The following is a 14968-nucleotide window of genomic DNA, read 5'->3' as shown; positions in this document are numbered from 1 at the left end:
AGGATGATACTTTAAGTATACATTTGGAATTTAAACTATCAAGATAGGCAGTTATAAGCATTTTTAGAGGAAGGTTCTAAGTATTTGCGGATTTAAACTATTCGCGGGGGGGGGGTCTGGAATGCCTCCCCCCGTGAATACGGGGGGTTTAATGTATACCAACCTGAGCCTCTCATGTAAGAGTACTTCTCAGTACTAGCTGTTAGCAGTCTTTGAAACTTGATAACAAGAGGTTAATTTGAGGGGAAACCCCTACTCACCTGCTACATGCAGGCACTTTTTCCTTCAGCATCAGTGACTGTGGGCTGACTGAGGTGGGATTACGATAAAAGGCTCTGATATGTATAGCTAAAATTACCCTAAAAATTTGGTATTTATTCCCATGGAAACACAAACCACTGCCTTGACCGACTGGCAAGTTAAATCACCATCCAGAAATGGCATGTTGGTCATGAGGTGGGAACCAATGACTCCTGTAACATCCTACAATATCTGGCTTAGGGATGCGAGACTGAAAGGGCCTGCTGCCAATCCAAAGCACAGGGCTTTGAACTGGTAACAAAAAAGGAGGTAATTCCTAGAGGACTGATGATGGATGAGTATAAAAAAATATACTCATCCTCCAGATCCACCAAAAGCATGAAGTTGCCTTCTCTGATGGAATCTAACATGGAATGAGTTGAATCAGGTCTGTAGCACACAATATTTTAACAGAGAGAAGTTGATGAAGAATCTCCAACTCACAACTGAATTCTCACTCAGAATGGCAATTGTAAATGGGAGGGTACAAATCATCTACAACTTCTAGCGCACTTTTTTAGCAGTATCCCCACCTCTGCTGGCAGGATCATTGTAGGATGGAAACAAGATCAGTGTCTGGAAGAGGGGAGGCTGATGGCCCTTGGAAAGTATTCTGTAACCATCTGGAAAGACAGAGACAATTGCAAACCATGGCAGCTAAAGAAGGGAGGAGCCTACTACCTTGGGGTCCCACTCCCTTCTTCCCCGTGCTTCCCTTCGGGCTGGAGCTGGTGGGGGAGGGGGGGTACAAAATGCTGGCCCTTGCAAGAAAGATGAAACCCAGTATTGAGGTCTGAGTCTCCCCACAAACAGAGAAAGAGGGCATGGCCATGTCTGAAGGCTTGACTGCAATACCCTTCAACATCCCTGATGGCTTGGAGACAGCGCAATGAATTAAGGTGTCACGGCCATCAGAATTCCTCTTTTCTACTGTTGCCTCAACTTTACTCTTTAGAAAGTGTAAAGAGAAATCTAAGACCAGTCCATTCAGCAGAGTGAGACAACTTTTAGCTGAAACTTCTACTCAGGATAAAGTTTGCTCGCTTTGGTCTAAGAGGAAAGTCAAAGCCTTTCTTCCAGTCGCCAACAACCTCTAGAACTCGACCCTCTCATCTGCAGATGAGAATCCAGTGATGATAAAGTCACCCTGCATGTTCAAACAAAGGTCAAACCATGATGTTACCTAGAAGGATATCATGGTGACTGACATATGACTCCCGACTTCATAACCAAGAAAGAAGGACCTTTTTACAGGGAAGGTCACTTGCCAGTTTGTAGACTGACTAATCAACTCTGTGCATCCTATGGCAAATGGAACTTCCTCTGGCAAGTTCACAGGAGGAAAAGTAACTTGCTCAATCTGCTGGATACCAGGGAAACTTCTGATCTACACATCGTACTGTTAACCTGATCAAAGACACTGCAAGCAAGCATTGACCACAGAGGTCTAAATAACTGTCTCACCTCCAGAGTGCATCCTAGAGTATGCTCTATCAATGAAATGCCTTTGACAAAGGAGTATTACTGCTTCCCTGTGATCAAGCTCACAAAAAATCCCAATGATATCTTTAACAAACCATTTCCACTGTGTCTGAAGAGTTCAGAAGAAGGGCCCTCAGCTCAAAACAGATTCCCTGAAGCAGGAGTGGAGCCTCTCCCACAAAAGACTCTGACCCACAGTGAACACTCTTGGGACTGTGGATATGAACAATCAGGCCTGGAGGTATTGAATCTTGAATCATGAGCTAAAGCTAACTCATATCTGCTTGAAATTATGGTTCACATTCATGTACACTTTTGTATGATCAGCTGCAAGCCAACTAGCAGCGACTCTGGATGAAACCTCACTCACAAGATGGTGCAAGCACAATTCAGGAGTGTTGGAAGAACCAGGAATACTCTAAGTTGTTCGCATAATCATGTGCACACAGCTCACCACAATATGCAGTGGTATCAATAAGTGACAATCTTTCACAAGTGAACCCTCTATCTGCAAATAACAGTCCCTAAGCACAATCTGGGGATTATACATGTGTACACTGGGAGGCCTGAACAAAACAGGCACTGCCAAGGGTTCCGTCAATCATGTATATAAAATACATCATGATCCCCACTGGTAAGTTAAAAGTGGCAACCTGTACATTCTCAATTTGGGAATCATGCAAGCAGCAAGTGAGAAGAGAGTGAAGACACCAGTGATATCTGACCTTTTTCCACTGGTGCCAAACCTCTCCACTACAAAGAAGGTTATCCCTCACTGTCAGTTTAGGAGGCTCATCAAGACATGGACAGCAGCAATTCAAGTTTCCAATTCTCGTTTCCAAACACATTTGAAAGGATCTTCAAAAATGGCAGACTATTCAAAATCTAAGAGTACAAGCTCTCTTAATCCCTTCTTTACAACAGCTAGAAGATTAGCACCATCAGCATACGCAATCATTTTTGTTCTACTAACTGTAATCTTCTTTCTGTATTTTCTATTACCTTCTACTACATGAGAGAGAGAGAGAGAGAGAGAGAGAGAGAGAGAGAGAGAGAGAGAGAGAGAGAGAGAGAGAGAGAGAGAGAGAGAGAGAGAGAGAGAGAGATATTTATGCACCTTTGTATTGGTAGACAGTGCCAACTGGTCGAGTACTTTGGTCTAAATGACTAAATGCACAAAGAAAAAAATGCATCTCTCTCTTTGACATTACAAAGTCATATAAGGAGCACTGCAAAGCATATCTAAAATACAGTAGATGAAGTAAACAGGAGGGAGATTTTGGTAGATGATGAGTACCCATGTTCATCAAAATAATAATAGATTTGTTTCTTACATGAACATTTTATAATTTGATGTACTTCTTGAAAAAATGCGAAAATGACATTTTTATAATAAAACAAAGTTAGATATACTTAAAAAATAATTAAAGTGCTTTAGTTTCCCTTGCACGGCAGCTTAAAAAATATAAAAATTTGCGGATAATGCTTCAAAGTTTAGTGCAGGTGACTGGTTCCGCTCACTAATGGGAATCTCAGGAACCACTAGCAAACAAGCTCATTCTGTTTCTGCCATACATCCATCTGAGGGGAGGAGGGAGGGCTCTGATCATTTAATTACTTGGTAAGTTTACATAAAACTATTTTATTATAAAAATGTCATTTTTATATTTGGAACTTACACTTATCAAGTAATTAAAATGCTGATTCCACCATTGACAGGAGGTGGGAAACATGGACATATTCTACTCCAAAAAATTAATTCATGTAACAAATTTGAAATAGAAAAATTGCTAGCATTGTAAACAATGCTTGTAGTTCCTTTTTAGTTAAGAGAGCCTGCAATAGAAAAAACTGCCTCTGGTTGGTGCTCAACTTAACCTGTAGTGGCCTGGCGGTAAGGCCCTGGATGCCTCTACTAAAGTGGGAACTTTGCAGTGAAGGAGATGGCCTGATGGCTAGCAAAGTATTAGGGGAGCTTTGCAGTGAAGGATGTAATCCTGATGGCTAGCAAAGTATTAGGGGAGCTTTACAGTGAAGGATGTAATCCTGATGACTAACAAAGTATCCTTAAGTGCTTTTGCCCTGGGCACAGTACCAATATAAACACAACCAAAGAATACTGTCATCTGCACTGAAATAAAGACTATGACCCATCCACTAATAGTGATGGGTGCTCCAGGTACATTGTAACCGCCCCCATCTCACAAATCTCGGCACCCTACTACAAGGTGAATAGATAGTAGGAGAAACTCCTGCGCTTCCTTACGTGATGCCATGCCAGTTATTACCAATGATCGCGAGGTACTGCAAGAACCTGACACTTTTAACTTTCTAAGAAGAAGTGAGGTGATGATCGATTACACTTCCGATAGGTCGCCTGTAGAATGGACGTCGGGGGCATACGTGTCTGAAAGCTAATGAGGTGTACGCTGTTCTGACATCCTTAACTTTCATAAAAGGAGGAAATTACTCTCCTACATCGGAGTGTCTCCGAAAAGGTCGATTGTAGAGTGAACGTCAGGGACATACAGTGCCTGAAGGCTAATGAGGAAGAGGTTGTTCCAACTTAATTAGCTTTACTAAATGTAAGCCAAAGGCTCCCCTGAATCTAATAGTGGACTCAGAAAACAAGTCCAATCACGAGAAAGTACCATACGTTCTTAGATGGTGGATGAAAAATGTCCTTGCCAGCACACTAAAGGTTATGAATGGAGCCCTGTGCTTTCAATCCTGCTCGAGTAATACCCAAAAAAAAAACCAAAGACTAGGGAGCTTCTTACTCTTTTCCATAACCAAAGATGCAGGCAGAGATTGTGCCAAATGATAGGGAACTGGACCCTGGCATTGGGTGTACTGAGCTGGTGCCAGGCTGTAGGTGAAACCAGCTGAGTTGGCCGCCAGATAACTAATCAATCGGGAGCTGGCAGCCGCTCCTAGGAGCTTGGGGTAGGACTGGCGCCCAGCCATAGCTGGAGCCAGGGCGAGATGGAAGTCAGGCGAGTTAAAAAAAATTCAGGCTGATGGGTGCTCCTGGGAGCCCCAAGCACTGTCCCCTGTTGTCAAGATCATCTTCTCTTCCGTAAGTTCTTGAGAGAGAACGGATCCAGGTCATGTTCGAGTCCTCATTCTCGGTTAAAATTCCTGGCAAATGAGCAAACCGCATACCGAGTCAGACGTAGCTTGATAACCATATTCGCTGGGGGGAGGGGTGCGGTACGCATCCCCTGCAAATACAGGGGGTTTACTGTACAGTACTAACAAACATTAATTGAGACTTGAAGAAAAATATCATAACCGTAAATATTGGTTCAGTCGTAAACACGTTTAAGTTTATTATATTAATCAGAAAGCGAACGCAATATTATACGTGAATCGGTAAACTATGCTACTGGGAGTTAAAAAATCTAATTGCGAATTAGCTACTGAGAGAGATATGATAACTAGGATCCAATCTTATCAACACAGCAATAAAATACTATCCTGTAAGCTTGAAGCTAGCCGAAATTGGCGATAATATTCACCAAAATCCAGTCTCTGACCGGCAAATTTAAGAACAGCTGCCATCAACACAGTGTTACCCAAATGCCGTCAGGAAACAGAATGAGCTTGTTTGCCAATGGTTCCTGAGATTCCCATTAATGGGCGGAACCAGTCACCTGCACTAAACTTTGATGCATTACCCGCAAATTTTTTTATTTTTTAAGCTGCCGTGCAAGGGAAACTAAAGCATTTTAATCACTTGGTAAGTTCCATATATAAAAATATCTGATATATAGTACACATTTTTAATGAGATAAAATTCTAGAACCCAACTGAAATACAGCAAAGAACACAATAATCCTATAAACTTTTGTTTTCAGACCTACCTTAAAAAAAGGACTGAAAAATGACAAAATGATCCGATGAGCTTTAATAGTTTTTGTCCCTACAATTATAGTAACATCTGTAAGTGCTTCTCGAATAAAGAAATATGGTAGCTGACGACAGACATGTTCACACCAATTATCCCAGATCAAAAGCACCATTGTTCTGCAAGAAAAACATAAGATGTACATTGTTGTAAATAGAAGACATTCAAGAGTGCATATGAGTCACATCAAAAAGCTTCATGGACCACATTCCAGATCTGAGTTCAGATCCATCTCAAAATCTAGTTACCTCTTCCTGGCCTGAGTTCACTCATCACAAATTTTTTTTTAAATTTATCAATAAATTTCTAAAAAATCTTAAAAGCAGCTGTGTAAATAGAGCTAAACAAAGAAAAAATACATGTCAAAACATAATGCCATATAACTGAAGTAAAAATATATAAAATACAAAAAATATGCAAATTATCCAAACATTCGTTTCAAACTAACCCAGAAATTTACCAAATTTTCATGATACTGCATCTTGTATTTTCCATAAGAATACAATTTAGGGCTTTTTACATAGGAGTATTCCCAGCACAAACTGAAACAGCCACTGATGCTTGATAATATAAGGTAACAGGGACTATGCAGCGTTAGTTGAGGTGGGATAAAAGTTTCTGGTTTATTTTCCAAGAAAAAACACAAATTAGTTTTAAAGTTGTGAATTCAAGATACACAGTAATTTACATTCTTTATAGATATACAACCCTTGTCTTTTATATGGATAACCTTAAGCAACAGATGCTTCAGTCAAAGCTTGACAAGATAATTAAGGGTGGCAGGTAGGTGTGAAAGGGAAATCATCCACTCAAGTAACCCTTTCAGATTGTAAGGACAATTTGTATTTTTCCTAAACATACAAACCAGAGCCTTTATATAAGGGTCTTCCAATTGCTGCGGTTGGATATCTAAGAAAAATCACAATTTTTTAAAGTAAATTGTATTTTTCCTAACTAGACAAACCTGAGGTCCTTTACATTAGGAATTACTTTCAGCAAAGCTGGAAACGGCTGTTAAAACTCTTGAACAAGGTGGTTAGGCAGTAACTACCTTCCAGTAGGCAGGAGCCCCGCCTGCCCAGATATAAACATTCCAATTTGCCTTTCGGCCCAGGTTTCAGATTGAAGGGCGGCATGAGGCGGGCATAATGTAATGTAAAAGACCTCAGGTTTGTATAGTTAGGAATAATACAATTTACCGTACTTTAAAAAATTGTGATTTGTTCCTACAGTACACTGTCCTCTTATAGGAGCAGGGTAAGAAAACAACTTGAGCAGCCACCACAGGTCCAAGGAAAGGAATTTCCAAGGACTCGTGGGGAAAATCCCCAAGGTAGAAAGACATGAATGTGGTCTGATGAGACCACATCTCTGCTTTCAGACCGACAGAAACTTATGGAATGCGAGGGATGGACCAAGCCATTGACTTTGTGAGCTCTTGGGCAGAATGTACAGATGTCGTCTGTGCCCTTCCAATTGTCTCATGAGGCCAGAAAGAAAGACATGTCCTTTGGACACTTATTTCTTGGGTGATTTAGTACTAGCGCAAGTCATCGACAACCATTAGAGATGTCGAGACTTCTTCGGAAAGTACCGCAGCACCCTAACAGGAAAAACCAGTGACTGATCTGCATCATCGACTACAAAGTCCAAGGGGGAGGGGAACATGAACTCGAACCTGGCAACAGGTGCCGACAGGTATGGAGTTCGTTACAACATCGAAGACTGAGTTGAGCTACTGATCCCCATCCCTTGAATGCTCACAGCGAAGAAGGTCCATGAAGATTGTCTACCCTCTTCTCCAATTCGAGACAAGAGACGGTCTTGAGAGTTCGAACTCTATCTGCTGACTCTTGCAAGGGCGTGTGCGGAGCATGAGACAGGAACCCTCAATGAGAGTCACATGCTGCCCAGGGAACTGAGGCCCCTGGGAAAGCAAGACCGATCAAAGCTTCTCATCAGTAGCTAAATCTCGACTGAGGAGAAAAAGGCTACTTTCAGGTGAAAGACTAAGCTGAATGTGGACCTAAGTCTTCACAACTGAACTGGAGAGAAGCAATTCTCGGTGAAGAAGACGAGGAAGTCCGCGACCTGCTGAAGAGCAGATCTGACCAGAGAATAAAAGTCCTGTCAACGACACCAACCAGCGAAGACAACACCAATCCCTGGGTACTGTTGCACAGGATTGATAGAGATATCCAGCTATCTCCGTTTCCACTTGGCAAGAAGCCTATGTTTGCAAGGGAAGCCGCATAGTTTCTAGTCATGAAGGCACAGGGATTGTACTGCCTGAGGAACCACTTCACGTGTCGCTGACACAAAGGGTTGGGTCAGGGAGGAACTCTTCTCGATGCCTCGGAAGAAGAGCTAGCAGGTTGGGCAAAATGGGAAGTCTTCCAGCATTCATCTAAATTTGGGGTGAACAACACTTTGCTGAACACCTTGCAAATTAGACAAATACGAAGGAAAGATGAAGACATCAAGGTTGACCCACCGTGTCACCATGCATCACCATAGCGGTCCGTGGGTCTGGTACAATGAAGCAGAAGACCTGCAGACTTCTGTTGAGCCGGGAGGCAAACAGGAAGATGATAGGGATCCCTCAAGTTGAGCAACCGCTCTGTGAAGAATTGAGTGGAGGGAGCTCTCTGTCCCCATCACTCAATGCCAGAGGCTGAGGTTGCCTGCTAATACATCCCACTGCCTGGAATATATCTGGCTGACAGCTCTACAGAGTGCATCACAGTTCACTTGAGCACCTGCAAAGTCAACCAAAGCAACAGGAGTGCAATGAGACCCTCTTGTTTGTTGACATATGCCACTTCTGTGGTGCTGTTGCCTAACAACACCCCTGACTAGAAGTGGTGCTGTTGCCTAACAACACCCCTGACTATCTAAAAAAAAACTGATCCTGAAACTCTCAGCGGGCCAGGAAACTACCTTGAGTTCCAGGGTGTTAATGAGAAGGTACTTACAGTCTCAGTCACACACCTCGAAGACAACAGTCTTATAGGTGTGCGCCTATTCCTGGTTGGTGCATCTGAGAACAGAAGCATATCGCGAGGAGAATATGCAGACATATTCAGAGATTCCTGTCAATCAAGCACCAGCCTAAATCCTCCCTCATCCTTTGAGACAGGAAAGGATTAAGAACTGGAAGCAGATCTCCTTCATTCTCCATGAAGAGAATCAAAGGCAAAGCTGCCCCTGAGGGGGCAGCTTCTACAGTGATGACAGGACACCGAAGATGACTAGCTCAAGGTGGGCTGGCTGCTCCCAAAGTCAGGAACATGGGAGAGGAGACAGAACAGAGGTGATGAAAGGTGGCCAAGATCCGGAGGAAAACCGACGCTTCTCCTGAAGGATATCCACTGCCAGGTCTCGGCTATGTTGCTGTCATATAGTCTAATGACTTGACAGTCATTCCTTCATCAAGGCACCAGCAGGAGGAGAATGCCATTCCAGGCATTCTCCCTTCCTCTCCTCCCTCTGCCTCTTCCCGATGGAAAGGGGATTGAAAGAGACACACACATGTGCACTTTCTAAGAAGAGAATGAGGAAGGCTGGGTGTTCAGGAAGCACCCTTGGAACCTGAGACTTCTTAGGGGCTGAGGAAGGGCTAGACTGCCATTGTCCGGAGGACAAGGCAGTTGCCCTGGCACATTCCTTGACTACAGTACTGCAGTATTTACCTATTCTCTGCGAAAGAGGGAGGCAGAACCGAGTAAAGGTCTGTTCCTGATGGAATGCGACAACTCGGGACTTACTAGGCCGGAGATCGGAATTGGGACAGTGTCCCTCTTTTTAGTACCAGAATTGCCCACAGGTTGCTGCCTGGTGCTGGGAAAGCGAACCCACCCCCAAGACTGGAACAGTCTCTAGAAGGCTGAGACCTCTTCAGGAATGATTGCATCCAAGGAGGCAAAGCCTTGGAAAAGTGAAGGATCACAGATTCATCAGGAGACTACCTGGAGGGGCACCATAGCTGTGTCCTCCAGGTTTGCCATCTCTTGTTGCAAGAGGGAACACCCTTCGCAGCAAAGAGAAACAGCGAGAGATCCAAGTCCGGATGAGCCAGAGTCAGGAAAATCGGCATAAGACCCCTCCGAGGCAAGAAGAGTTGCTTCTGTTTGAGGAAGAGGAAGTGGACGGAGCTTGATTGGGTGGCTTGACCAAAATGAACTCCTTGTCTAGGAAGAAGGCATTCATCTGGTCGAGAAAACCCTTATAGCAAGCAAGGACTGTGGCAGCCCCAACAAAACCCCTGCAAGAAGCAGTGAAGAGTATTCACAGGAGATGCCATGGTCCTCTCCCTGAGATTACTGTGCTGATGAATGTGTGAAGATCTCTGCAAAAAAAAAACCTAGGGTGTCTGCATCCCAAAGAAGACGACCCTTGAGTCCTCCTGGGGTACGGCACTCCTGATCTCTTCTTCTTGGAGGGATAACCTCGCAAGAACCCAGAAAACCATCCTTGACTACTTAGATGTATGGCAAACCGATCCGAGAACCAACCCCGAGATGTAGATCCTTGTAGCAGAATTCCAATAAGAAACAAAATTGTCGGAATCCTCTCTATCCAACTTGCATCCCCCGGCAGCAACCAAAAGAGTTTGAGGGAAGAGGAGCAGAGAAAAGCACTCTTACCTGTCCTGCTAGAAGAACCAGCAGGAGAGGCTGACCGCGGGCAATCATCGACCAGAGGTGATGACGGCAGCACAGAGGAAGGAGAGCACTAACACCACATCAAAGCGCTAACCTTAAAAGAGCAAAAATTCACTTGAGACGAGTCTTCTGAAGGAAGGATAACCTTGACAGCATTCAGTTTGTTGAACTGATCACGCAAACGCGATTGGGGGCTGGGCGCGCAAGCCGAACCGCGCAAGCCGAGTGAGCTCTGCCGTGAGCTAGTGCTGTCCTCAAGACATGCTTTAATCTCCTCCAAAGCCAAAGGCCCTCGAGAAGAAGGTTTAAAGAGGATTCTTGTCTGCTAACCCAAGTACTCGAACCCAAGGGTCCAAGACACGAGTTTTGGAACCGACCGAGCACTCAAAACGAAGCAGCATCAGGAGGTGTCGAAACATCTGAAGGTTTTGACACCATCTCTCGTCCTGTGACTAAACCAGACTCGAGAGCGAACTCCCTAGTACTGGTTTGAGGAGTGCCAGAGCTTACGCAGAATCCTGGACACTCGACAACTCGCTAATCGAGCTCTCGCGATACCAAGGAATCCAAGTGCTCAGTCGAAGGAGCGCAAGCGCTGCACGAGACTCCCGAATCTCATAATAACAATCATCAGGAGTAAGCTCCTCTCAGTTTCTGAAGAGAACCGAGGAGGGACAGGCACAAAATCGGTCTTAGACACAGACTTCTAAGAACTGGAATCAAGAACGCAGCCTCGAAAGATAGCGCACTCGAGGCCCCTGAGACATGAGGCCCCAGTGGGGAATGCGAATCGATTCCTGACCCCAAGGGCCGGGAAAAGCCAAATGGGAGAATGCACTGCCTCTCTGAAGAGAGGTAGTTCCTCAGAAGTCCCGCAGGACAACTGATGGGAACCACTTCCTTGCCTCTCCAGGCGCTCGAACCCTCAGGGCTGAGACACCAGGCTGGGAAGCTGACTGAGGACTCAAAACAGTACTGACAGGAAGAACCAAGACACTTGCATGTCTTGGTTCTTTCTCTTGCCCTGTGCCTGAACTGGGATGTGAGAGGTCTCACCGACACCAGTGAGACACCAGTTCGGGATCCAAGAGACTCCGAAGATTCTTGAGCACTCAGTGTAACTCAACAAAGTCAAGCACCCGACACAGCACCAGTCTAGAAGCAGAACTCCTAGAATGGCGACGGGAGCACAAAGCGAAGTCTACACGCCCGCAACTCCCGAAACGCAAGATCCTGGGGTAAGCAGTTTGGTTCCCGAGCCCGAAGGCCAGGGAGAGTCAACGAGAGATCCCACTGCTTCCCTGACGGGAGGCAGCCCCTTAGAAGCCCCATGGTGAGACATCTTAGGGGAGGGAGAGGCAGCCTTCCTCTTCTTTGGCCGATGAGCCTCAGAAGAAGAAGGGGAGAAAGCAGCAGAAGACGAAGTCAAAGATCAAGTTGAAGAAGACAACTACATCTCACAGGACTTCTCCCTCGATCTCTTCTCCAATATCTTCTGCAGGATGGTGGTCAGGAAACACAGGAACCGCCAGGACAGCTAAATCAGGAAGTGCAACGGGAGCAGCCCAGGCAACAGGAACACCAGGAGAAGCAACATGAGCGACCAAGGTAGCTGAGGCAGGAGGCACGACATGAGCGGCCCAGCCAGCAGGAGCTTCTGGAGTGTTAGCAGTGGTGACACTGGCAACTAGGTAGCTGGGGCAGGAGGCACAGCAGGAGCGGCCTGGTGACTGGCCGCCAGGGGAACAGGAGCAAAAAGACAGGAGGCACAGCTAGAGCAGACGAGACCACAGGTATGATAGGAGGCAGTGGCACAGCATACAGGAGTGCCAGAAAATGAACAGTGGTTGGTCCCCCTTGTCAGGGCACAGGCTGACACCACTGTGGGGGTCTTAGCCATTACCATCAATGTGGTCATTGTCATAGTATCCACTGTATGAGGACAGCCTTTCTGCGACAGGGGAACTTCTGCTGCACCTTACAATGCTCACTGTCAACCTGGAGAAAAAAGCAAAAAATATTAGTAAAGGGAGACACCTCTCGCTCCGAGGGGGATTGTCCTATGAAGCGAGAGGAGGCCCCTGAGAAGAGGTCATCCGAAGCCCCCTCGCCCACCGATCTTCGCTCACACAAAGAAGAGATCTCTCCTGAAGGAGAGATAGCCAGAATGGAAGCTACCAGAAGGAACGAAGGGGCAGTCACGAAGGGTGCCGTTGGAGGTGAAAAACCTTCCAATGCTGCCCGGCAACCCCCTCCTGATAACATTCCTCCTGGCAAAGCTGCCCACGGTGCAGACAGCAGAGAGCAACATTCACACAAGACAGAAATTAGTCACGCTCCCGTACAACGAGCGGATAGTGTGAGGCCTAACTAATAGGGGAACGAAAATTTACTATCCTGGCCATCGACCCCAAGAAACACATGCTGGGGAAAGACGGCCTTACCGCAAGGCTATCACAATCATAGGTTTGTATATTAAAAAATATCAAACACAATATATAATCAAAACAACACAAAAGATCCCACCGGGAAAAAAGAGAGCTTAACGACAATCAGGCAGAGATCTCCGAAAGCACATCTGCACAGCATGACGGCCGAATGTTTACATTTTACATCCGGGCAGGCAGGACTCCCGCCTACCGGACAGTAGTTACTGACTAACCACCTTGTTCAAGAGTTTTAACAGCCATTTCCAGCTTCACTGTAAGTAATTCCTAATGTAAAGGACCTCGGGTTTGTATACCGTATAAGAACAAATACAAATTATCTTTAAAATCTGATGCGGGCAGTCTCCGTTTACAACGGGGGTTCTGTCCCAACAGTGTCACGAGCTGAAAATCATCGTAACCTGGAGTATCGTTGAAAATCATAAGAAAACCTTACTTTTAATCATTTGAGTGTCTTGTAAACGACATAAACTGCATTTTTATTTGTTTTTTTATCAAAAAAACCTCCAAATTTTGACCATTCTACCCTTTTTGGAGCCGTATTTCTTCCATCGGATCGGCGTCATCTGTGCCACAAACCTGGAACATGCATTGTAACCCAGGAAATAATTTTTGATGAATATATTTGAAGAGCATCGTAAGCTGAGCCCGTCATAACCCGGGGACTGCCTGTATTTGTTCCTACAAGATTGCAAACCATCGTGATTTGTATAGAAGACCTACCCTTGAGATGAGAGGATCTTGCAGAATTTACAGGCCTCTTCCATAAGTTGAGGAAAATATAAGGCTGTGAAACTGTTCCACATCTTGTAAGTCTCAGCTTATAATGAAAGACTGGGGAGAGTAAAACACTCACCAAGGCAGAGTTTACTTAAGAATGTGTTCTATAGATGAGATCAGGTTCAATGGCAGCACTATGCTTGCTTCCCCAAGGTCACTGCACTTACATACGTGCTCAATGATTTCTAAAACGTGATGTTCCAACTCAACCTGAAAAGGTTGGGAAGGGGGAGGGCCATCAGGTCCAAAGAGATCCCCCCCTTGGCACAAATTGGATCCTCTCCCAAAAGAGAGGCTGACTCACTAGTTTTCCATAGTGAATGACCCTGGGATTGTGGACGGAAATTATTATTCTTGATGGTGCCAATTTTCGAACCTTGAGACAAGGTTGACACATGAAAGGATCAAGCACATTCCAAACCACACTCAGTCCTCCTATAAAACTTCCTACGACAGACCAAAGCTGAACTAGTAAAGGCCATAGACGAGTGCTTATACATGATATTAAGCACACGCGCACACACACACACAGTAATTCTGGAAAAACGAACTATCCAGAGGGCCTGTATGATCATGAGTGTGCAGGATGCTGCAATAGCCAGCAGTGTTGCGCTGTGGCAACCTGTCACGCATAAACCCTATCTGCACATGCTAAGTGAGGAGGCAACACCAACTTCTCTTCTTGGACCTCTTCTGCAGTATAAACAGAACACGAGTTGAGGCAGTCCTCAAGTCTAGGGAGAAGAAAAACACTGGATTCCCAGCAAGCTCAGAAAATCCCTTGTCAATCCTATCTAAGCCAGCATCCCAACCATGGGCACGCAAACAATGATGCAAACCAATCTCCAGTCCTTTCCTGGTCCTCACCTAGCAAGACATCTACACTTCATATAAACTACGCTGGACTCAATGATAATATAAACTTTAGATTGTGGATGCTTATTCTATTTTTTTGGGATGTTCATATTATTTCTAAAAGACATCAAATATAAATAACTGATCACCTTAATAAAAAATTTTCCCGTTTTGGCACTCCTGAACATGTTGTCTGTGAAGAAATCAGGGGCTTTTACAAGAAAATGGTGTAAATCACACAACACCCACTACGTATAACGCAACATCTAATGGTTTGGTTGGGGGAGCAATTAGAACATTTAAGGAGGGTTTAAAGAAGTTCAAGTGTGGTTCTCCTGCTACTGTACCCCAGTTTGTTGATTTTTGTACAGTGACCAAAAAAGTGTGCAGAAGTGCTGTTTGGCTGCTGTTCTAAGACAACCCTTTTTTAAGTAAAAAGACACCCTAAAGGCAAAAAGGAACATGGGTCTTTATCCAAGAAACTGTTCATATCAGATACCCAATGGTATGAGGTGGGAAATGTTGTCGTT

At 44.8% G+C, this 14968-nt stretch overlaps 1 protein-coding gene across 3 annotated transcripts in view; it reads right to left on the bottom strand.

Annotated features, from left to right (window-relative positions):
• The window catches only part of LOC136826033 (uncharacterized), a 106477-nt gene that overhangs the window by 89435 nt on the left and 2074 nt on the right, over positions 1 to 14968 (bottom strand). For 2 of the 3 annotated variants that reach the window (XM_067082901.1, XM_067082902.1), the window contains exon 2: positions 5649 to 5811. The exons of the other annotated variant lie outside the window; for it this stretch is intronic. In XM_067082901.1, coding sequence (XP_066939002.1) covers positions 5649 to 5811 — 163 coding nt within the window. The remainder of the gene's footprint in view (positions 1 to 5648; positions 5812 to 14968) is intronic. 3 annotated transcript variants of the gene reach the window in all.

The sequence above is a fragment of the Macrobrachium rosenbergii genome, chromosome 40 (genome assembly GCF_040412425.1).
Source record: "Macrobrachium rosenbergii isolate ZJJX-2024 chromosome 40, ASM4041242v1, whole genome shotgun sequence".
NCBI classification, from domain to species: Eukaryota; Metazoa; Arthropoda; class Malacostraca; order Decapoda; family Palaemonidae; genus Macrobrachium; species Macrobrachium rosenbergii.
This window is presented reverse-complemented; position numbering and strand designations above follow the sequence as displayed.